The 21,190-nt window shown below is 56.5% G+C and overlaps 1 protein-coding gene across 2 annotated transcripts in view; it reads left to right on the forward strand.

Annotated features, from left to right (window-relative positions):
* Nucleotides 1–21,189, forward strand: part of LOC111944670 (myosin-6) — a 38,444-nt gene extending 17,255 nt beyond the window's left edge. For both annotated transcript variants that reach the window (XM_086875601.1, XM_086875607.1), the window contains 29 exons: nucleotides 918–1,056; nucleotides 1,132–1,400; nucleotides 2,458–2,628; nucleotides 2,763–3,072; nucleotides 3,196–3,269; nucleotides 3,470–3,557; nucleotides 3,649–3,766; nucleotides 3,849–3,972; nucleotides 4,757–4,893; nucleotides 4,975–5,101; nucleotides 5,196–5,324; nucleotides 5,422–5,664; nucleotides 6,726–6,902; nucleotides 7,002–7,147; nucleotides 7,228–7,318; nucleotides 8,418–8,807; nucleotides 9,770–9,896; nucleotides 9,979–10,097; nucleotides 10,923–11,119; nucleotides 12,581–12,764; nucleotides 12,839–13,004; nucleotides 13,114–13,238; nucleotides 13,323–13,631; nucleotides 14,663–14,866; nucleotides 15,706–15,831; nucleotides 15,915–16,190; nucleotides 17,062–17,157; nucleotides 18,826–18,960; nucleotides 19,046–21,189. In XM_086875601.1, the coding sequence (XP_086731727.1) occupies nucleotides 918–1,056; nucleotides 1,132–1,400; nucleotides 2,458–2,628; nucleotides 2,763–3,072; nucleotides 3,196–3,269; nucleotides 3,470–3,557; nucleotides 3,649–3,766; nucleotides 3,849–3,972; nucleotides 4,757–4,893; nucleotides 4,975–5,101; nucleotides 5,196–5,324; nucleotides 5,422–5,664; nucleotides 6,726–6,902; nucleotides 7,002–7,147; nucleotides 7,228–7,318; nucleotides 8,418–8,807; nucleotides 9,770–9,896; nucleotides 9,979–10,097; nucleotides 10,923–11,119; nucleotides 12,581–12,764; nucleotides 12,839–13,004; nucleotides 13,114–13,238; nucleotides 13,323–13,631; nucleotides 14,663–14,866; nucleotides 15,706–15,831; nucleotides 15,915–16,190; nucleotides 17,062–17,157; nucleotides 18,826–18,960; nucleotides 19,046–19,066 (4,818 nt within the window). In that variant the 3' untranslated portion in view covers nucleotides 19,067–21,189. The remainder of the gene's footprint in view (nucleotides 1–917; nucleotides 1,057–1,131; nucleotides 1,401–2,457; nucleotides 2,629–2,762; nucleotides 3,073–3,195; nucleotides 3,270–3,469; nucleotides 3,558–3,648; nucleotides 3,767–3,848; nucleotides 3,973–4,756; nucleotides 4,894–4,974; nucleotides 5,102–5,195; nucleotides 5,325–5,421; nucleotides 5,665–6,725; nucleotides 6,903–7,001; nucleotides 7,148–7,227; nucleotides 7,319–8,417; nucleotides 8,808–9,769; nucleotides 9,897–9,978; nucleotides 10,098–10,922; nucleotides 11,120–12,580; nucleotides 12,765–12,838; nucleotides 13,005–13,113; nucleotides 13,239–13,322; nucleotides 13,632–14,662; nucleotides 14,867–15,705; nucleotides 15,832–15,914; nucleotides 16,191–17,061; nucleotides 17,158–18,825; nucleotides 18,961–19,045) is intronic.
* The last annotated feature ends 1 nt before the right edge of the window (nucleotide 21,190 follows it).

The following is a 21,190-nucleotide window of genomic DNA, read 5'->3' on the forward strand; positions in this document are numbered from 1 at the left end:
ATGATGAATGGATGATGGATGGATGATGGATGGATGGATGATGGATTGATGGATGGATGATGGATGGATGGGATGATGGATGGATGATGGATGGATGGATGATGGATGGATGGGATGATGGATGGATGGGATGATGGATGGATGGATGATGGATAATGGATGATGGATGGATGATGGATGGGTGATGGATGATGGATTGATGGTTGGATGATGGTTGGATGATGGATGGATAATGGATGATGGATGGATGATGGATGGATGGATGATGGATGGATGGATGATGGATGGATGGATGATGGATGATGGATGGATGGATGATGGATGGGTGGATGATGGATGGATGGATGATGGATGGATGGATGGATGATGGATGGATGGATGGATGGATGATGGATGGATGATGGATGGATGATGGATGGATGGATGATGGATGGATGATGGATGGATGGATGATGGATGGATGATCGATGATGGATGGATGATGGATGGATGGATGAGTCCATGGATGGATAAATGCTCTGAAGAATGGATGGATCTATGCATGGATGGCTCCAGGACAAACAAGTCCTTAGCTGGAGAAATGAACCCATGGACAGATGAACAAGTCCATGGACAAGTCCTTCAAGTGGACAAGCCTGTGGCTGAATGTCCCCATTGGCCAGTTGGGAAAATGAATGGGAAGGACAGTGGGAGGTACCTTCAGGCAGTGACCATCGCTGTCGATGACCATCGCTGTCGATGGCCATCACAGGCGATGGCCATCGCAGGCGATGACCGTCACAGACGATGACCATCACAAGTGGTGACCATCGCAGTCGATGGCCATCACAGGCGATGACCATCACAGGTGATGACCATCACAGGTGGTGACCAGCAGTGGCCACACCCTCACCTGGCCCCTTCTTCACCCCTCCCAGAGCGCCTTTGATGTCCTGGGCTTCACGGCCGAGGAGAAGGCCGGTGTCTACAAGCTGACGGGTGCCATCATGCACTTCGGCAACATGAAGTTCAAGCAGAAGCAGCGGGAGGAACAGGCGGAGCCTGACGGCACCGAAGGCCGGTCGGGGTGACGGGTCGGGGAGGTGTCACCGGTTGAGGTGACACCTGACCCGCGTGTCTTCTCCTCCACAGACGCCGACAAGTCCGCCTACCTGATGGGGCTGAACTCGGCCGACCTTCTCAAGGGCTTGTGTCACCCACGCGTCAAGGTGGGCAACGAGTACGTCACCAAGGGCCAGAGCGTCCAGCAGGTCTACTACTCCATCGGGGCCTTGGCCAAGGCCGTCTACGAGAAGATGTTCAACTGGATGGTGGTGAGGATCAACAACTCGCTGGACACCAAGCAACCACGCCAATACTTCATCGGCGTCTTGGACATCGCCGGCTTCGAGATCTTCGATGTGAGGATCGAGGTGGAGCTGGGTCCTGCAGGGGTGGCCTTGAGCTGGTTGGGTCCTGAGTGGATCTCCTGCAGCTTCACGGTGACCTCGGGTGGGAATTTGGGTCTTTGTGGTGACCTCATGGAGCCGGTTGGGTGTTGACGCCTTTGGGTGTTGGGTTGACCCTCTTGAACCCACTGGGTGAACCCTTGGGCTCTTGGGTTGACCTCGTTGATCTCGTTGGATGTTCTGTTGACCCTACCGGGTGTTGTCCCCGTTGACCCCCACTGGGGTCACTTTGACCCTACTGGGTGTTGAGTTGGCCCAGTCAGGTGTTGAGTTGGCCCAGTTGGGTGTTGACTGGCCCAGCTGGGTGTTGATTGGCCCAGTCAGGTGTTGGTTGACCCCATGGACTCAGTTGTCCCAGTTGGGTGTTGATTGGCCCAGTTGGGTGTTGGTTGACCCAGTTGGGTGTTGAGTTGGCCCAGTTTGGTGTTGATTGGCCCAGTTGGGTGTTGGTTGTCCCAATTAGGTGTTGGTTGCCCCAGTTGGGTGTTGACTGGCCCAGTTGGGTGTTGGTTGCCCCATTGGGTGTTGATTGACCCAGCTGGGTTTTGGTTGCCCCCATGGACTCAGGTGTCCCAGTTGGGTGTTGACTGGCCCAGTTGGGTGTTGACTGGCCCAGTTGGGTGTTGACTGGCCCAGTTGGGTGTTGACTGGCCCAGTTGGGTGTTGACTGGCCCAGTTGGGTGTTGACTGCCCCAGTTGGGTGTTGACTGCCCCAGTTGGGTGTTGACTGCCCCAGTTGGGTGTTGACTGCCCCAGTTGGGTGTTGGTTGACCCAGTTGGGTGTTGATTGGCCCAGTTGGGTGTTGACTGCCCCGTTGGGTGTTGACTGCCCCAGTTGGGTGTTGATTGCCCCGTTGGGTGTTGACTGCCCCAGTTGGGTGTTGATTGCCCCGTTGGGTGTTGACTGACCCAGTCGGGTGTTGGTTGCCCCGTTGGGTGTTGACTGACCCTGCTGGCGGTTGGTTGCCCCCATGGACTCCTCCACCCACCTCTCCATCCCCTGCCCCAGTTCAACAGCTTCGAGCAGCTCTGCATCAACTTCACCAACGAGAAGCTCCAGCAGTTCTTCAACCACCACATGTTCGTGCTGGAGCAGGAGGAGTACAAGAAGGAGGGCATCGAGTGGGAGTTCATCGACTTCGGCATGGACCTCCAGGCCTGCATCGACCTCATCGAGAAGGTACCACCACCCCTAGCACCTCCAGGACCTCCAGGAGGAGCTGAAGGAGGAGGCTCCATCCAGCTGGAGCTCCTCAGGTGCCCCACGGGTGGTTTTTGGGTTGTCCTCGGTGTCCAAGTTCTCCTCGTCCACAGCCCATGGGCATCATGTCCATCCTGGAGGAGGAGTGCATGTTCCCCAAGGCCTCGGACATGACCTTCAAGTCCAAACTCTACGACAACCACCTGGGCAAGTCGGCCAACTTCGGGAAGCCCAGGAACGTCAAGGGCAAGTCCGAGGCTCACTTCTCGCTCACCCACTACGCCGGCACGGTGGACTACAACATCCTGGGCTGGCTGGAGAAGAACAAGGACCCCCTCAACGAGACGGTGGTGGGGCTCTACCAGAAATCCGCCCTCAAGCTCTTGGCCCACCTCTTCTCCAACTACGCCGGGGCGGATTCTGGTGGGTGATGGATGGATGATGGATGGATGGATGATGGATGGATGATGGATGGATGGATGATGGTGAAGAAGACAGGAGCTCACAGGAGCTGTTCCCACCTCATCCCACCGCTCTCCTCCGCAGGAGGTGACAGCGGCAAGGGGAAAGGAGCCAAGAAGAAAGGTTCCTCCTTCCAGACCGTCTCAGCCCTGCACCGGGTGAGGAACCTGCCCCAGATCACCACCTGTGATGGTCACTGCCTGTGATGGTCACTGCCTGTGATGGTCACCACCTGAGGGTACCTCCCACCGTCCTTCCCACTCGGTGGGGAAGGGGAACAACAGGCCCTGGTGGAGAAGTGGGTGGTGCCACCACCCAACCCGTTCTCCTGGTGGTCATCCTCGCCTCTCCTCCCCAGGAGAACCTCAACAAGCTGATGGCCAACCTCAAGACCACCCACCCCCACTTTGTCCGCTGCCTGGTCCCCAACGAGCGGAAGGAGCCGGGTGAGCCGAGGGTGGGGGATGGGGCGTGTGGGTGTGGCTCGTGGTTGACCTCTCACCTTGTCTCCTCCACCACCACCACCACCACCACCAGGTGTGATGGACAACGCCCTGGTCATGCACCAGCTCCGCTGCAACGGCGTCCTGGAGGGAATCCGCATCTGCCGCAAGGGCTTCCCCAACCGCATCCTCTACGGGGACTTCCGCCAGCGGTGGGGACACCGGGGGGTGAGGGCAGGAGGGGACAACCCCACCGGGGCTGATCTTGGAGGTCACGGTCTCTGTGGCCACCAGGTACCGCATCCTGAACCCCGCGGCCATCCCCGAGGGACAATTCATCGACAGCCGCAAGGGCGCCGAGAAGCTCCTGGGCTCCATCGACATCGACCATAACCAGTACAAGTTTGGGCACACCAAGGTGAGGTCACCTGGTCCCACCATCCTGCAGGTGTTGTGGACCACCATGGTCCCACCGTTCACCTGTCCATCTGTGCCTCCCTGTGTCTATCTGGTCCTCCTGGACTCCTGCCCCATCCTTCACCCATCACAACCAGTTTGACCCCACTGGGTGAGATCTCGTGGTTCCTGTTCCTGGTGGTTCCACCATCTGAGGTGGACCTCATGGTCCCATGACCATCACTGTGTCCATCAGACCACCCACTTATGCACCACCCCATCCTTCACCCATCACAACCAGTTTGACCCCACTGGGTGAGATCTTGTGGTTCCTGTTCCTGGTGGTTCCACCATCTGAGGTGGACCTCATGGTCCCATGACCATCACCATGTCCATCTGACCTCCATTAACACACCACCCCATCCTTCACCCACCACAACCAGTCTGATCCCACTGTCCCTGGTGGTCCCACCATCCGAGGCGGACATGGACCTCATGGTCCCATGACCATCACTGTGTCCATCAGACCACCCACTTATGCACCACCCCATCCTTCACCCATCACAACCATTCTGATCCCACTGGGTGAGATCTCGTGGTTCCTGTTCCTGGTGGTCCCACCCTCTGAGGTGGACATGGACCTCATGATCTCGTGACCATCACCGTGTCCATCTGACCCCCATTAACGCACCACCCCATCCTTCCACCCCTCACAACACAGTGGGAAGACCCTGTGGTCCCTGTCCCCCGTGGTCCCACCATCCCAGGTGGACCTCATGGTCCCACCACCTCCTCCCTCCCCTCAGGTCTTCTTCAAGGCGGGGCTGCTGGGCCAGCTGGAGGAGATGCGGGACGAGCGCCTGTCCCGCATCATCACGCGCATCCAGGCGCGGGCGCGGGGGCAGCTCATGCGCCTCGAGTTCAAGAAGATCGTGGAGCGCCGGTGAGACGGGGGTGGACCTTCTGCTCACCTGGCCACCAGGTTGGGACTGTGGTGGCACCTGTGTCCTTCTCCTCCTGGTAGGGACGCGCTGCTGGTGATCCAGTGGAACCTCAGGGCCTTCATGGGCGTGAAGAACTGGCCGTGGATGAAGCTCTACTTCAAGATCAAGCCCTTGCTGAAGAGCGCGGAGACGGAGAAGGAGATGCAGGTGGGAGGAGTGGACAGGGCAGGGTGGGACCACCAATGGTCTTGGGGGGGTGTTGGATGAGGGTCTTTGACCCGTTCGGGGTCTCCTGGAGCAGAACATGAAGGAGGAGTACGGGCGGCTGAAGGACGCCCTGGAGAAGTCGGAATCGCGGCGGAAGGAGCTGGAGGAGAAGATGGTCTCCATGCTGCAGGAGAAGAACGACCTCCAGCTCCAAGTGCAGGCTGTGAGTCACATCACCCCAAAACCACGCCATGGGGGTGACCAACACCTCCACCAGCCCCTGGGACAACCCCGCTTCACCTGCCATCCCACCCCAACAGGAGCAGGACAACCTGAATGACGCCGAGGAACGCTGCGACCAACTGATCAAGAACAAGATCCAGCTGGAGGCCAAGGTGAAGGAGCTGACGGAACGTCTGGAGGACGAGGAGGAGATGAACGCCGAGCTGACGGCCAAGAAGAGGAAGCTGGAGGACGAGTGCTCGGAGCTGAAGAAGGACATCGATGACCTGGAGCTGACCCTGGCCAAGGTGGAGAAGGAGAAACACGCCACTGAGAACAAGGTGAGGGTGGGGAGAGAAGATGGCCTCATGGTGAGGGGACTTGCTCAGCCTTCTTGGGTTGGGTTGAGGAGAACCAAGGCTGGGTGGGTTGGGTTGGGTTGAGATGACCAAAGATGGTTGAGGTTGGGTTTGAGGAGACCTAAAGCTGGTTGGGTTGGGTTGAGGAGACCCAAGACTGGTTGGGTTGAGATGACCAAGGATGGTTGAGGTGGGTTGAGGTTCGGTTTGAGGACACCCAAGGCTGGGTGGGATCTGTTAGCTTGGGTTGAGGAGACCCAAGGCTGGGTGGGATCTGTTAGCTTGGGTTGAGGAGACCCAAGGCTGGGTGGGATCTGTTAGCTTGGGTTGAGGAGACCCAAGGCTGGGTGGGATCTGTTAGCTTGGGTTGAGGAGACCCAAGGCTGGGTGGGATCTGTTAGCTTGGGTTGAGGAGACCCAAGGCTGGTTGGGTTGGGTTGAGGAGAACCAAGGCTGGGTGGGTTGGGTTGGGTTGGGTTGAGGAGACCCAAGACTGGTTGGTTTGAGTTGAAATGACCAAGGATGGCTGAGGTGGGTCGAGGCTGGGTTTGAGGACACCCAAGGCTGGTTGGGTTGGGTTGAGATGACCAAGGATGGTTCAGTTGGGTTGAGTTGAGTCAAAATGTCCAGGGATGGTTGAGGTAGGTTGAGGTTGGGTTTGAGGAGACCCAAGACTGGTTGGGTTTGGTTGGGTTGAGGAGACCCAAGGCAGGTTGGGTTAAGTTGACCAAGGATAGCTGAAGTGGGTCAAGGCTGGGTTTGAGGACACCCAAGACTGGGTGGGATCTCTTAGCTTGGGTTGAGGAGACTCAAGGCAGGTTGGGAAGATCCATTGGTGGTTGGCTTGGGCTTTCAGAAGACCCAAAGTCCTTGGGGTTGGGCTTTGAGAAGACCCAAAGTCCTTTGGGTTGGGCTTTGAGAAGACCCAAAGTCCTTTGGGTTCTCCTGCTTCGAAACAACCTCCTTGGCTGAGGTGAACATCAACCTCCCCCGACTCTGCCCCACCCCGGCGCTGAGCTGGAGGCCGGACACTCCTCCCACAGGTCAAGAACCTGACGGAGGAGATGGCAGGGCTGGACGAGACCATCGCCAAGCTGACCAAGGAGAAGAAGACTCTGCAGGAGTCCCACCAGCAGACGCTGGATGACCTGCAGGCCGAGGAGGACAAGGTCAACACCTTGACTAAGGGCAAAGTCAAGCTGGAACAGCAAGTGGACGACGTGAGTGTGGCCGGTCCCACCTCAGGCCCTGCTGAGGAACTTCTGGGTCAAAAGTGAGCAAAACTTGAGGTTTCTCCCCATTTCTGTGTTCCTGCACAGCTTGAAGGCTCCCTGGAGCAGGAGAAGAAGATCCGGATGGACCTGGAACGGGCCAAGAGGAAACTGGAAGGTGACCTGAAGCTGACCCAGGAGAACATCATGGATCTGGAGAATGACAAGCAGCAGCTGGAGGAGAAGCTCAAGAAGTGAGGCTGGATCCACCTTCCAAGTGAGGTCCAACTGAGGGTCCCAGGAGAGTCCTCACTTGTCCCCCCTCCTTCCACAGGAAGGAGTTTGAGATCCACCAGCAGAACAGCCGGATTGAGGACGAGCAGGCGCTGGCTCTGCAGCTCCAGAAGAAGCTGAAGGAGCTCCAGGTGGGGGGGGACATCTGGTCTGTGTCTGCTTGGGTTGGACTGGAGGATCTCCAGGGGGTTGGGTTGGCTTGAAGAGGAACCTGGTGGTTGACTTGGAGAGTCTCAAGGTAGTAGGGCTGAGTAGAAGAGGCTCCGCTCAGCTGGGTGGGTTTTGGGTGGGGCTGAAGAGTCTCCAAATGGTTGGATTGACTTGAATGGTCTCCAGCTGCTTGGGTTGACTTGGTCTCCAGCTGGTTGGGTTGGGTCAAGTTGGATTGACCCAAGTTGGGTTGAGTTGGATTTAAGTGTCCACCTTGTTGGGTTGGGTTGAAGAACCTTCAGGTGGTTGAGTTGGTTGATCTTCCACCTTGTTGGGTTGAAGAACCTTCAGCTGGTTGAGTTGGTTGAGTGTCCACCTTATTGGGTTGGGTTGAAGAACCTTCAGCTGGTTGAGTGTCCACCTTGTTGAGTTGAAGAACCTTCAGCTGCTTGAGTTGGGTTGAGTGTCCACCTTGTTGGGTTGGGTTGAAGAACCTTCAGCTGGTTGAGTGTCCACCTTGTTGGGTTGAAGAACCTTCAGCTGGTTGAGGTGGTTGAGTGTCCACCTTGTTGGGTTGAAGAACCTTCAGCTGGTTGAGGTGGTTGAGTGTCCACCTTGTTGGGTTGGGTTGAAGAACCTTCAGCTGGTTGAGTGTCCACCTTGTTGGGTTGAAGAACCTCCAGCTGGTTGGGTTGGGCATCCGCCTTGTTGGGTTGGGTTGAAGAACCTTCAGCTGATTGAGTTGGTTGAGTGTCCACCTTATTGGGTTGGGTTGAAGAACCTTAGGCTGGTTGAGTGTCCACCTTGTTGGGTTGAAGAACCTCCAGCTGGTTGGGTTGGGCATCCACCTTGTTGGGTTGGGTTGAAGAACCTTCAGCTGGTTGAGTTGGTTGAACGTCCACCTTGTTGAGTTGAAGAACCTTCAGCTGATTGAGTGTCCACCTTGATGGATTGAAGAACATCTCCAGATGATTGAGTTGGGTCAAGTTGGATTAACCCAATTTGGCTCGAGCTGGATTCACGCATCCCAAGTTGGACACTCGCTTGGATCCCACCACCCACCACCTTCTCACCCATCAGGCACGGATCGAGGAGCTGGAGGAGGAGCTGGAGGCCGAGCGGACAGGCCGGGCCAAGGTGGAGAAGCAACGCTCGGAGCTGTCACGGGAGCTGGAGGAGCTCAGCGAACGTCTGGAGGAAGCCGGTGGTGCCACCTCGGCCCAGCTGGAGCTCAACAAGAAGCGAGAGGTGGAATTCCAGAAGCTGCGGAGGGACCTGGAGGAAGCCACCCTGCAGCACGAGGCCACCGCGGCCGCGCTGAGGAAGAAACACGCCGACAGCGTGGCCGAGCTGGGCGAGCAGCTGGACAACCTCCAGCGCGTCAAGCAGAAGCTGGAGAAGGAGAAGAGCGAGCTCAAGCTGGAGCTGGACGACCTCAGCGCCAACGTAGAGCAGCTGATCAAGTCTAAGGTAGGAGGAGGTTGAGATGGACAGCAGGGAATCATGGGATGGTTCCTGTGGGACCATCCAGTTCCATCAAGGCGTGGGAAGGGACATCTTCCACTAGACCAGGTCAGGTTGAGCTGAAGAAGCTTCAGCTGGTTGAGTGTCCACCTTATTGGGTTGGGTTGAAGAACCTTCAGCTGGTCGAGTTGGGTTGGGTGTCCACCTTGTTGAGTTGAGCTGAAGAACCTTCAGCTGGTCGAGTTGGGTTGGGTGTCCACCTTGTTGAGTTGAGCTGAAGAACCTTCAGCTGGTTGAGTGTCCACCCAGTTGGGTTGAAGAACCTTCAGCTGATTGAGTTGGTTGGGTGTCCACCTTGTTGAGTTGGCTTGAAGAACCTTCAGCTGGTTGAGTGTCCACCTTGTTGGGTTGGGTTGAGTGTCCACCTTGTTGAGTTGGCTTGAAGAACCTTCACCTGGTTGAGCGTCCACCTTGTTGGGTTGAAGAACCTTCAGCTGGTTGAGTTGGGTTGAATGTCCACCTTATTGGGTTGAATTGAAGAACCTTCAGCTGATTGAGTGTCCATCTTGTTGGGTTGGGTTGAAGAACCTTCAGCTGATTGGGCTGGGTTGAGTGTCCACCTTGTTGGGTTGGGTTGAAGAACCTTCAGCTGGTTGAGTTGGTTGGGTGTCCACCTTGTTGGGTCGGGTTGAAGAACCTTCAGCTGGTTGAGGTGGTTGAGTGTCCACCTTGTTGGGTTGAGTTGAAGAACCTTCAGCTGGTTGAACTGAAGAGTCTCCACATGGCTGAGTTGACCTGAGTTGGGTTGAAATGAAGAAGTCTCCAAGAGGTTGGGTTGGGTGGGTCCCAACCAGGAACACCTTCCACAAGACCAGGTGTCTCCAAGCCCTGTCCAACCTGGCCTTGGACACCTCCAGCAATGTCCATGTCCACTCCAGCCCCACCCCTCCACTGTCCCCTCCCTGCAGGTGGCCATGGAGAAGGTGTCCCGCTCCATGGAGGACCAGGCTGCCGAGCACTTGGCCAAGCTGGAGGAGACCCAACGTGTCCTCAACGACGCCAACACCCAACGGGCCAAGCTGCAGACGGAGAACGGTGGGACCTGAACCTGGGGCCCCACATCTCCACCCCCCACCCCACCCCACCCCACAGCTGAAGCTCCACCCACCCCATGCAGGTGAGCTGTCACGGCAGCTGGAGGAGAAGGAGGCGCTGGTGTCCCAGCTGACCCGAGGGAAGGTGTCCTACACCCAGCAGCTGGAGGACCTGAGGAGGCAGCTGGAGGAGGAGATGAAGGTGAGGTCTGGTGGTGGGGTTGAGAAGATCTGGGGAGGGTCCAGGTGGGTCACAGGTGTCCTTCACCCTCGTGGTCACAACCTTGTGGGGTTGGGTGGGTCCATCTGCAGTGGTTCCATCTACAGGGGCTTCCACTGTAGAAGGTCCAGGGAGGGATGGGTCGATCTATGGAAGGTCTGGTTGTGCTGAGGTGGTGAAGACCAGCTCTTGCTGGGCTGGAGACCTCCAAGAAGCTCAAGCTGACCTGGATCCAATGGTCCCACCTTCTTCTGAAGGTGCAAGGAAGGTTGAGTTGGTCTGGAGAAGGTTGGCTTGGTCTACAGAAGGTCCAAGGATGATTGGGTTGGTCTAAAGTGGTCTAAGGTGGGGTTGAGTTGATCTGTGGAAGGTACAAATAGGGTTGGCTTGGTCTGGAGAAGGTTGGCTTGGTCTACAGAAGGTCCAGATAGGGTTGGGTTGGTCTGGAGAAGGTTGGCTTTGTCTACAGAAGCTCTGGTTGGGTTGTGGTGATGAAGACCAGCCCTTGCTGAGGCAGGGAGGTCTCCAGGTGACCTGGACCCACCATTGTCACCTTCTCCTGAAGGTTCAAGGAAGGTTGGCTTGGTCTACAGAAGGTCCAAATAGGGTTGGGTTGGTCTGGAGAAGGTTGGCTTGGTCTACAGAAGGTCCAGATAGGGTTGGGTTGGTCTGGAGAAGGTTGGCTTGGTCTACAGAAGCTCTGGTTGGGTTGTAGTGATGAAGACCAGCCCTTGCTGAGGCATGGAGGTCTCCAGGTGACCTGAACCTGAGGAGAAGGTGACAACGGTGTCACCTTCTCCTCACCAGGCCAAGAACGCGCTGGCGCATGCGCTGCAGTCGGCCCGGCACGACGGGGACCTTCTGCGGGAGCAGTACGAGGAGGAGACCGAGGCCAAGGCCGAGCTCCAGCGCGCGCTCTCCAAGGCCAACTCCGAGGTGGCCCAGTGGAGGACCAAGTATGAAACAGATGCCATCCAACGGACCGAGGAGCTGGAGGAGGCCAAGTGAGTCATCTCCTCATGGGTGGAGATCCTCTGGGGTCAGGGGTGGAGATCACCCATGGGAGAATGTTCTGGAGAAAGTTTTGGAGGAGGCCAAGTGAGTCATCTCCTCATGGGTGGAGATCCTCTGGGGTCAGGGGTGGAGACCACCCACAGGAGAATGTTCTCAAGAAGGTTTGGAGGAATCTGAGTCATCTCCTCATGGGTGGAGCTTCTGTGGGGTCAGGGGTGGAGATCACCCATGGGAGAATGTTCTCAAGAAGGTTTTGGAGGAGGCCAAGTGAGTCATCTCCTCATGGGTGGAGATCCTCTGGGGTCAGGGGTGGAGACCACCCATAGGAGAATGTTCTCAAGAAGGTTTGGAGGAATCTGAGTCATTTCCTCATGGGTGGAGCTTCTGTGGGGTCAGGGGTGGAGACCACCCACAGGAGAATGTTCTCAAGAAGGTTTTGGAGGAGGCCAAGTGAGTCATCTCCTCATGGGTGGAGATCCTCTGGGGTCAGGGGTGGAGACCACCCACAGGAGAATGTTCTCAAGAAGGTTTGGAGGAATCTGAGTCATCTCCTCATGGGTGGAGCTTCTGTGGGGTCAGGGGTGGAGACCACCCACAGGAGAATGTTCTCAAGAAGGTTTTGGAGGAGGCCAAGTGAGTCATCTCCTCATGGGTGGAGATCCTCTGGGGTCAGGGGTGGAGATCACCCATGGGAGAATGTTCTGGAGAAAGTTTTGGAGGAGGCCAAGTGAGTCATCTCCTCATGGGTGGAGATCCTCTGGGGTCAGGGGTGGAGACCACCCATAGGAGAATGTTCTCAAGAAGGTTTGGAGGAATCTGAGTCATTTCCTCATGGGTGGAGCTTCTGTGGGGTCAGGGGTGGAGACCACCCACAGGAGAATGTTCTCAGAAGGTTTTGGAGGAGGCCAAGTGAGTCATCTGCTCATGGGTGGAGATCCTCTGGGGTCAGGGGTGGAGATCACCCACAGGAGAAGATTCTCAAGAAGGTTTTGGAGGAGTCTGAGTCATCTCCTCATGGGTGGAGCTCCTGTGGGGTTAGAGGGGTGGAGATCACCCACAGGAGAAGGTTCTGGAGAAGGTTTTGGAAGAGTCTGAGTCATCTCCTCATGGGTGGAGCTCCTGTGGGGTTAGAGGGGTGGAGATCACCCACAGGAGAAGGTTCTGGAGAAGGTTTGGAGGAGGCCAAGTGAGTCACCTCCTCATGGGTGGAGATCACCCACAGGAGAAGGTTCTCAAGAAGGTTTTGGAGGATTCTGAGTCATCTCCTCATGGGTGGAGTTTCTATGAGGTCAGAGGGTGGAGACCACCCACAGGAGAAGGTTCTGGAGAAGGTAGAATGACCTGGAGATGGTAGAGCAGAAGCAGAGCAGAACTTTGACCAATGGCCGGTGGGAGAAGGTTTGAATGGCCCCACCTGGCCCACGGGTGACCTCAGGTGGTCCCTGGGGCAGGAAGAAGTTGGCTCAGCGTCTGCAGGAGGCCGAGGAGGCCGTGGAGGCCGTCAACGCCAAATGCTCCTCGCTGGAGAAGACCAAGCACCGGCTGCAGAACGAGATCGAGGACCTGATGGCCGACGTGGAGCGCTCCAACGCAGCCGCCGCCGCTCTGGACAAGAAGCAGAGGAACTTTGACAAGGTAGACATCTGTGGTGGGTTGGAGGTGGTGGGGTGGGGCCAGGTGGTCGTGGGGTGACACCTGGTGGTCCTCAGGTCCTGGCTGAGTGGAAGCAGAAGTTCGAGGAGTCACAGACGGAGCTGGAGGCGTCTCAGAAGGAGGCCAGGGCCCTCAGCACTGACATCTTCAAGCTGAGGAACATCTACGAGGAGTCCCTGGAGCACCTGGAGACCTTCAAGAGGGAGAACAAGAATCTCCAAGGTGACACCTCAGGTTCCTCTGCCCACCTGAGCGAGGAACCTGGGAGGAGCCCCACTTTGGTGCTCCCCACCCATTCCCAAGAGGTCTCACTGAGGTCTCACCTGGGCAGAGGAGATCTCGGACCTCACGGAGCAGCTCGGCGCCGGCAACAAATCCATCCACGAGCTGGAGAAGGTCCGAAAACAGCTGGAGGCCGAGAAGATGGAGCTCCAAGCTGCTCTGGAAGAAGCTGAGGTGGGACAATCCCCATCCCGACGTTCTCCTGGTGGGACGCCCATCTTCTGTGGTCTTCAAGGTCCTCTCTGTCCACCCACCAAGGCGTCCCTGGAGCACGAGGAGGGGAAGATCCTGAGGGGACAGCTGGAGTTCAACCAGGTGAAGGCCGAGTACGAGCGGAAGCTGGGGGAGAAGGAGGAGGAGATGGAGCAGGTGAAGCGCAACCACCTTCGGGTGGTGGAGTCGCTCCAGACCTCGCTGGACGCCGAGACACGGAGCCGCAACGAGGCCCTCAGGCTGAAGAAGAAGATGGAGGGCGACCTCAATGAGATGGAGATCCAGCTCAGCCACGCCAACCGCGGCGCCAACGAGGCCCAGAAGCAGGTCAAGGCTCTGCAGGGCTACCTGAAGGTACCTGTCCATGGGGACGTGGAGGGGTTGGAGGAACCTGAAGGTCCCATGGGGACGTAGAGGTCAAGGAGGAACCTGAAGATCCCATGGGGACATGGAGGTGTAGGAGGAACCTGAAGGTCCTACAGGGAGGTGTAGGAGGAACCTGAAGGTCCTACAGGGAGGTGGAGGAGGTACCTGAAGGTCCTACAGGGACGTGGAGTGGTTGGAGGAACCTGAAGGTCCCATGGGGATGTGGAGGTGTAGGAAGAACCTGAAGGTCCTACAGGGACATGGAGGTGGGGGAGGAACCTGAAGGTCCTACAGGGACATGGAGGTGGAGGAGGAACCTGAAGGTCCTACAGGGACATGGAGGTGGAGGAGGAACCTGAAGGTCCTACAGGGAGGTGTAGAAGGAACCTGAAGGTCCCATGGGGACATGGAGGAGGTACCTGAAGGTCCTACAGGGACATGGAGGGGTAGGAGATACTGGAAGGTCCTACAGGGACCCACCACCCCTCCCCACCCCAAGGTCCTGATGGACCCACCATCCCCTCCCACCCCAGGGTTGGATGGACCCACCAACCCTCCCCACCCCAAGCTTCAGTAGTCCCACCACCCCTCCCCACCCCAAGGTCCAGATGGACCCACCACCCCTTCCCACCCCATGGTTGGGTGGACCCACCACCCCTTCCCACCCCAAGGTTGGATGGACCCACCACTACTCTCCACCCCAAGGTCCAGATGGACCCACCACCCCTTCCCACCCCATGGCTGGGTGGACCCACCACTCCTTCCCACCCCAAGGTCCAGGTGGACCCACCACCCCTTCCCACCCCATGGCTGGGTGGACCCACCACTCCTTCCCACCCCAAGGTCCAGGTGGACCCACCACCCCTTCCCAGCCCATGGCTGGATGGACCCACCACCACTCCCCACCCCAAGGTCCAGATGGACCCACCATCCCTCCCCACCCCATGGTTGGGTGGACCCACCATCCCTCCCCACCCTGAGGTCCAGATGGACCCACCACCCCTTCCCACCACCCCCAGGACACACAGCTTCAGCTGGATGACGCGGCGAGGGTCGGGGAGGACCTGAAGGAGAACGTGGCCATGGTGGAACGCAGGAACACCCTGCTGCAGTCAGAGCTGGAGGAGCTCCGGGGCCTGGTGGAACAGACCGAGAGGGCCCGGAAATTGGCCGAGCAGGAGCTGATCGAGGCCAGCGAGAGGGTCCAGCTTCTCCACTCACAGGTGAGACCACCACAGGTGACCATGAGAGGGTCCAGCTTCTCCACTCACAGGTGAGACCACCACAGGTGACCACGAGAGGGTCCACCTCCATCCAGGGATGCTCCAACCCAGGAGAAACAGCTCCGATTGCTCGCTTGAGGACCTCCAAGTGGCTCAGGGTGGTGTGGACCTGACAGGTCAATCTTCTCCTGAAGGTCTGGAGGAGGTTGGGTTGGTCCAAGGAACCTTGGGTTGGTCCAAAGAACCTTGGGTTGGTCCAAGGAGGGTTGAGTTGGTCCATGGAAGGTCTGGTTGACGAAGACCAAGTCTTGCTGAACTGGAGAGCCCCAAGATGGCTCCAAGTTGACCTGGACCAAACAGTGCCACCTTCTCCTGAAGGTCTGAGGAAACTTGAGTTGGTCCAAGAAAGGTTGGGGTGGTCCAAGGAAGGTTGGGTTGGTCCAAGGAAGGTTGGCTTGGTCCAAGGAACCTCAGGTTGGTCCAAAGAACCTTTGGTTGGTCCAAGGAAGGTTGGGTTGATCCAAGGAACCTCAGGTTGGTCCAAGGAACCTTGGGTTGGTCTAAGGAACATTGGGTTGGTCTAAGGAACATTGGGTTGGTCCAAGGAACGTTGGGTTGGTCCAAGGAACCTTGGGTTGGTCCAAAGAGGGTTGGGGTGGTCCAAAGAGGGTTGGGGTGGTCCAAGGAACGTTGGGTTCCCTTCCACCTTACATCACCAAGATCCCCAGAAGATCCTTGACCCTGCAGAGCTACAGGGGAGTCTCCAAGAGCTGGGGGCACCAAGGGGTGGGACAGCAGCCCCAGGACCACCTCCTGAGGTGTCTCCCCACCCTCCCCAGAACACCAGCCTCATCAACCAGAAGAAGAAGATGGAAGGTGACATCTCCCAGCTGCAGACAGAGGTGGAGGAGGCCGTCCAGGAGTGCCGGAACGCCGAGGAGAAGGCCAAGAAGGCCATCACCGACGTAAGTGTCGCGGCGGGGTCGTCACCGGGGCCACCACGGTGGAGGACACGCCGTGGACCTCCCGGTTGTCCCACCACGGGCAGGCAGCCATGATGGCGGAGGAGCTGAAGAAGGAGCAGGACACGAGCGCGCACCTGGAGAGGATGAAGAAGAACATGGAGCAGACCATCAAGGACCTGCAGCTGAGGTTGGACGAGGCCGAGCAGTTGGCCCTCAAGGGGGGCAAGAAGCAGCTGCAGAAGCTGGAGGGACGCGTGAAGGAGCTGGAGAACGAGCTGGAGACCGAGCAGAAGAGAAACGCCGAGAGCGTCAAGGGGCTGCGCAAGTCCGAGAGGCGCGTCAAGGAGCTCAGCTACCAGGTGGGACCATGGAGGTGGGACCATGGAGGTGAGACAATGGGGGTGGGACCATGGAGGTGGGTCAAGGAGCTCAGCTACCAGGTGAGAACATGGAGGTGGGACCATGGAGGTGGGACGATGGAGGTGGGACCATGGAGGTGAGACAATGGGGGTGGGACCATGGAGGTGGGTCAAGGAGCTCAGCTACCAGGTGAGAACATGGAGGTGGGACCATGGAGGTGAGACAATGGAGGTGGGACCATGGAGGTGGGACCATGGAGGTGGGACTCAGGTACCAGGTGGGACCATGGAGGTAGGACCATGGAGGTGAGACCATGGAGGTGAGAACATGGAGATGGGTCAAGGAGCTCAGCTACCAGGTGAGAACATGGGAGTGGGACCATGGAGGTGGGACCATGGAGGTGGGACCATGGAGGTGGGACTCAGGTTCCAGGTGGGACCATGGGGGTGGGACCATGGAGGTGGGACTCAGGTTCCATGTGGGACCATGGGGGTGGGACCATGGGGGTGGGACCATGGGGGTGGGACCATGGGGGTGGGACCATGGAGGTGGGACTCAGGTTCCAGGTGGGACCATGGGGGTGGGACCATGGAGGTGAGATTCAGGTACCAGGTGTGAGCACCCATTTGTGGGACCACCAAGGGGCAGAGATGGTGGCCCCAGGGACATGGGTGACCCAGAATGGTGACTGGGTGGCCACAGGAACAAAGATGACCCAGAACATTAATTGGCTGATGAAAGTGATGTGGGTGACCCAGAACATCAGCCTGGTGGCCAGGAGGACACAGGAAGTCTCTGGGAAGGGAAACTGAGGCCCAGGAGTTGTGGTTGTGCTTTGGTCTGGTGGCCACCCCATCCTTGTTCCCACAGACGGAGGAGGACAAGAAGAACCTGCTGAGGCTGCAGGACCTGGTGGACAAACTGCAGATGAAAGTCAAGGCCTACAAGAGACAGGCGGAGGAGGCGGTGGGTGAATGGGACAGGGGGATGGAGACATGGATCCATGGATGGATGGATGATGGATGATGGATGATGGATGGATGATGGATGATGGATGATGGATGATGGATGGATGATGGATGGATGGATGATGGATGGATGGATGATGGATGGATGGATGATGATGGATGGATGATGGATGGATGATGGATGGATGGATGGATGATGGATGGATGATGGATGATGGATGATGGATGATGGATGGATGGATGATGGATGGATGATGGATGGATGGATGATGATGGATGGATGATGGATGGATGATGGATGGATGGATGGATGATGGATGGATGATGGATGGATGATGGATGGATGGATGATGGATGGATGGATGATGGATGGATGATGGATGGATGGATGGATGGATGGATGGATGATGGATGGATGATGGATGGATGATGGATGGATGGATGATGGATGGATGATGGATGGATGATGGATGGATGGATGATGGATGGATGATGGATGGATGATGGATGGATGGATGATGGATGGATGGATGATGGATGGATGATGGATGGATGATGGATGGATGGATGATGGATGGGTGATGGATGGATGGATGATGGATGGATGATGGACGGATGGATGATGGATGGACGGATGGATGATGGATGATGGATGGATGATGGATGGATGGATGATGGATGGATGATGGATGGATGATGGACGGATGGATGATGGATGGACGGATGGATGATGGATGGATGACGGATGATGGATGGATGACGGATGATGGATGATGGATGGATGATGGATGGATGATGGATGGATGATGGATGATGGATGGATGGATGATGGATTGATGGATGATGGATGGATGGATGGTTGGATGGATGATGGATGATGGATGGATGATGGATGGATGATGGATGGATGATGGATGATGGATGATGGATGGATGGATGATGGATGGATGATGGATGGATGATGGATGGATGATGGATGGATGGATGGGTGATGGATGATGGATGGATGATGGATGGATGATGGATGGATGATGGATGGATGATGGATGGATGGATGGATGATGGATGATGGATGGATGGATGATGGATGATGGATGGATGGATGGATGATGGATGATGGATGATGGATGACGGATGATGGATGGATGACGGATGATGGATGGATGATGGATGGATGAATGGATGGATGATGGATGGATGATGGATGGATGGATGATGGATGATGGATGGATGATGGATGGATGATGGATGGATGATGGATGGATGGATGATGGATGGATGGATGATGGATGGATGATGGATGGATGGATGATGGATGGATGGATGGATGGATGATGGATGGATGGATGATGGATGGATGGATGATGGATGGATGGATGATGGATGGATGATGGATGGATGATGGATGATGGATGGATGGATGGATGGATGATGGATGCATGGATGATGGATGATGGATGATGGATGGATGATGGATGGATGGATGATGGATGGATGGATGATGGATGGATGATGGATGGATGATGGATGATGGATGGATGGATGGATGGATGATGGATGGATGTCAAGGATGGACAGATGGATGAAGCCATCTCAGCTGTGGGGGTGTCAGGAGTTCATCCACACCTCCCTGAGGCCACCCCAGTGACCTCCTCCATCCCCCCAGGAGGAACAGGCCAACACCAACCTGGCCAAGTTCCGGAAGGCGCAGCACGAGCTGGACGAGGCCGAGGAACGCGCTGACATCGCCGAGTCCCAGGTCAACAAACTGCGGGCCAAGAGCCGCGACATCGGAGCCAAGGTGGGACCTCCTGTCACCTCCTGCCACCCCCTGTCACCACCTGTCCCACAACAACCCCTGGACCTTCTCTCTCACCCCACTCCAGAAGCTGCACGATGAGGAGTGACCCATCCCCAGGAGGGACCCACCAGACCCACCCCCACCATGAGTGACCACCTCAAGGGACCCATCACCACCATGAGTGACCACCCCAAGTGACCCATGGCCACCATGAGTGACCACCCCAAGTGACCCATCACCACCATGAGTGACCACCTCAAGTGACCCATCACCACCATGAGTGACCACCTCAAGTGACCCATCACCACCATGAGTGACCACCTCAAGAGACCCATCATCACCATGAGTGACCACCTCAAGTGACCCATGGCCACCATGAGTGACCACCTCAAGTGACCCATGGCCACCATGAGTGACCACCTCGAGTGACCCATCACCACCATGAGTGACCACCCCGAGTGACCCATCACCACCATGAGTGACCACCTTGAGTGACCCATGGCCACCATGAGTGACCACCGCAAGTGACCCATCACTATGAGTGACCACCTCAAGTGACCCATGGCCACCATGAGGGACTCCACTGCCACCACAGGTGATCCACCATGATGAAGAACCCACCATGACAATGACTGACCAACCAACACCGTGATGGACCCACCACCACCATCATGGACCCACAATGGTGATGATGATGGTGATGATGGAGCCACCACCACTGACCCATGATGACCATGATGGACCACCATGATGGACCCATGGTGACACTCATGGACTCATCACCACCACAATGGACCCACGGTGATGATGATGATGATGATGATGATGATGATGATGATGATGAGGGTGATGATGGTGCCACCACCTCTGACACATGATGAACCACCATGATGGACCCATGGTGACACTCAGGGACCCATCACCACCATCATGGACCGATGATGATGATGATGATGGTGCCACCACCATGATGGAGCCACCACCTCTGACCCATGATGAACCACCATGATGGACCCATGGTGACGCTCATGGACTCATCATCACCATCATGGATCGATGATGATGATGACAATGATGATGATGATGATGGAGCCACCACCTCTGACCCATGATGATGATGAACCACCATGATGGACCCATGGTGATGCTCATGGACCCATCACCACCACAATGGACCCATGATGATGATGATGGTGATGATGATGGTGATGATGGAGCCACCACCTCTGACCCATAATGAACCACCATGATGGACCCATGGTGACGCTCATGGACCCATCACCACCATCATGGACCCATGATGATGATGATGATGATGAGGGTGATGATGGAGCCACCACCTCTGACCCATAATGAACCACCATGATGGACCCATGGTGATGCTCATGGACCCATCACCACCATCATGGACCCATGATGATGATGATGATGATAAAGGTGATGATGGAGCCACCACCATGATGGAGCCACCACCTCTGACCCATAATGAACCACCATGATGGACCCATGGTGATGCTCATGGACCCATCACCACCATCATGGACCCATGATGATGATGATGATGATGATGATGATGAGGGTGATGATGGAGCCACCACCTCTGACCCATAATGAACCACCATGATGGACCCATGGTGACGCTCATGGACCCATCACCACCATCATGGACCCATGATGATGATGATGATGATGGTGATGATGATGGTGATGATGGAGCCACCACCATGATGGAGCCACCACCTCTGACCCATGATGACCATGATGGACCCATGGTGACGCTCATGGACCCATCACCACCATCATGGACCCATGATGATGATGATGGTGATGATGATGAGGGTGATGATGGAGCCACCACCTCTGACCCATAATGAACCACCATGATGGACCCATGGTGACACTCATAGACCCATCACCACCATCATGGACCCATGATGATGATGATGGTGATGATGGAGTCACCACCTCTGACCCATAATGAACCACCATGATGGACCCATGGTGACGCTCATGGACCCATCACCACCATCATGGACCCATGATGGTGATGATGATGATGATGATGATGATGATGGATCCACCACCATGAGTGACATCTCTCCCCACCAGTGACACCCCCCACCCCCCGTCCAAGACGAGGAGACCCCGACACCGTCATTAATTCATGACCCAGGAGGGACACAATGTCCCCTTGGCCACCCCACCCCAAAAACACGACCCTGAGCAGCAC

Source organism: Cyanistes caeruleus, chromosome 1 (genome assembly GCF_971803275.1).
Source record: "Cyanistes caeruleus chromosome 1, bCyaCae1.hap1.1, whole genome shotgun sequence".
NCBI classification, from domain to species: Eukaryota; Metazoa; Chordata; class Aves; order Passeriformes; family Paridae; genus Cyanistes; species Cyanistes caeruleus.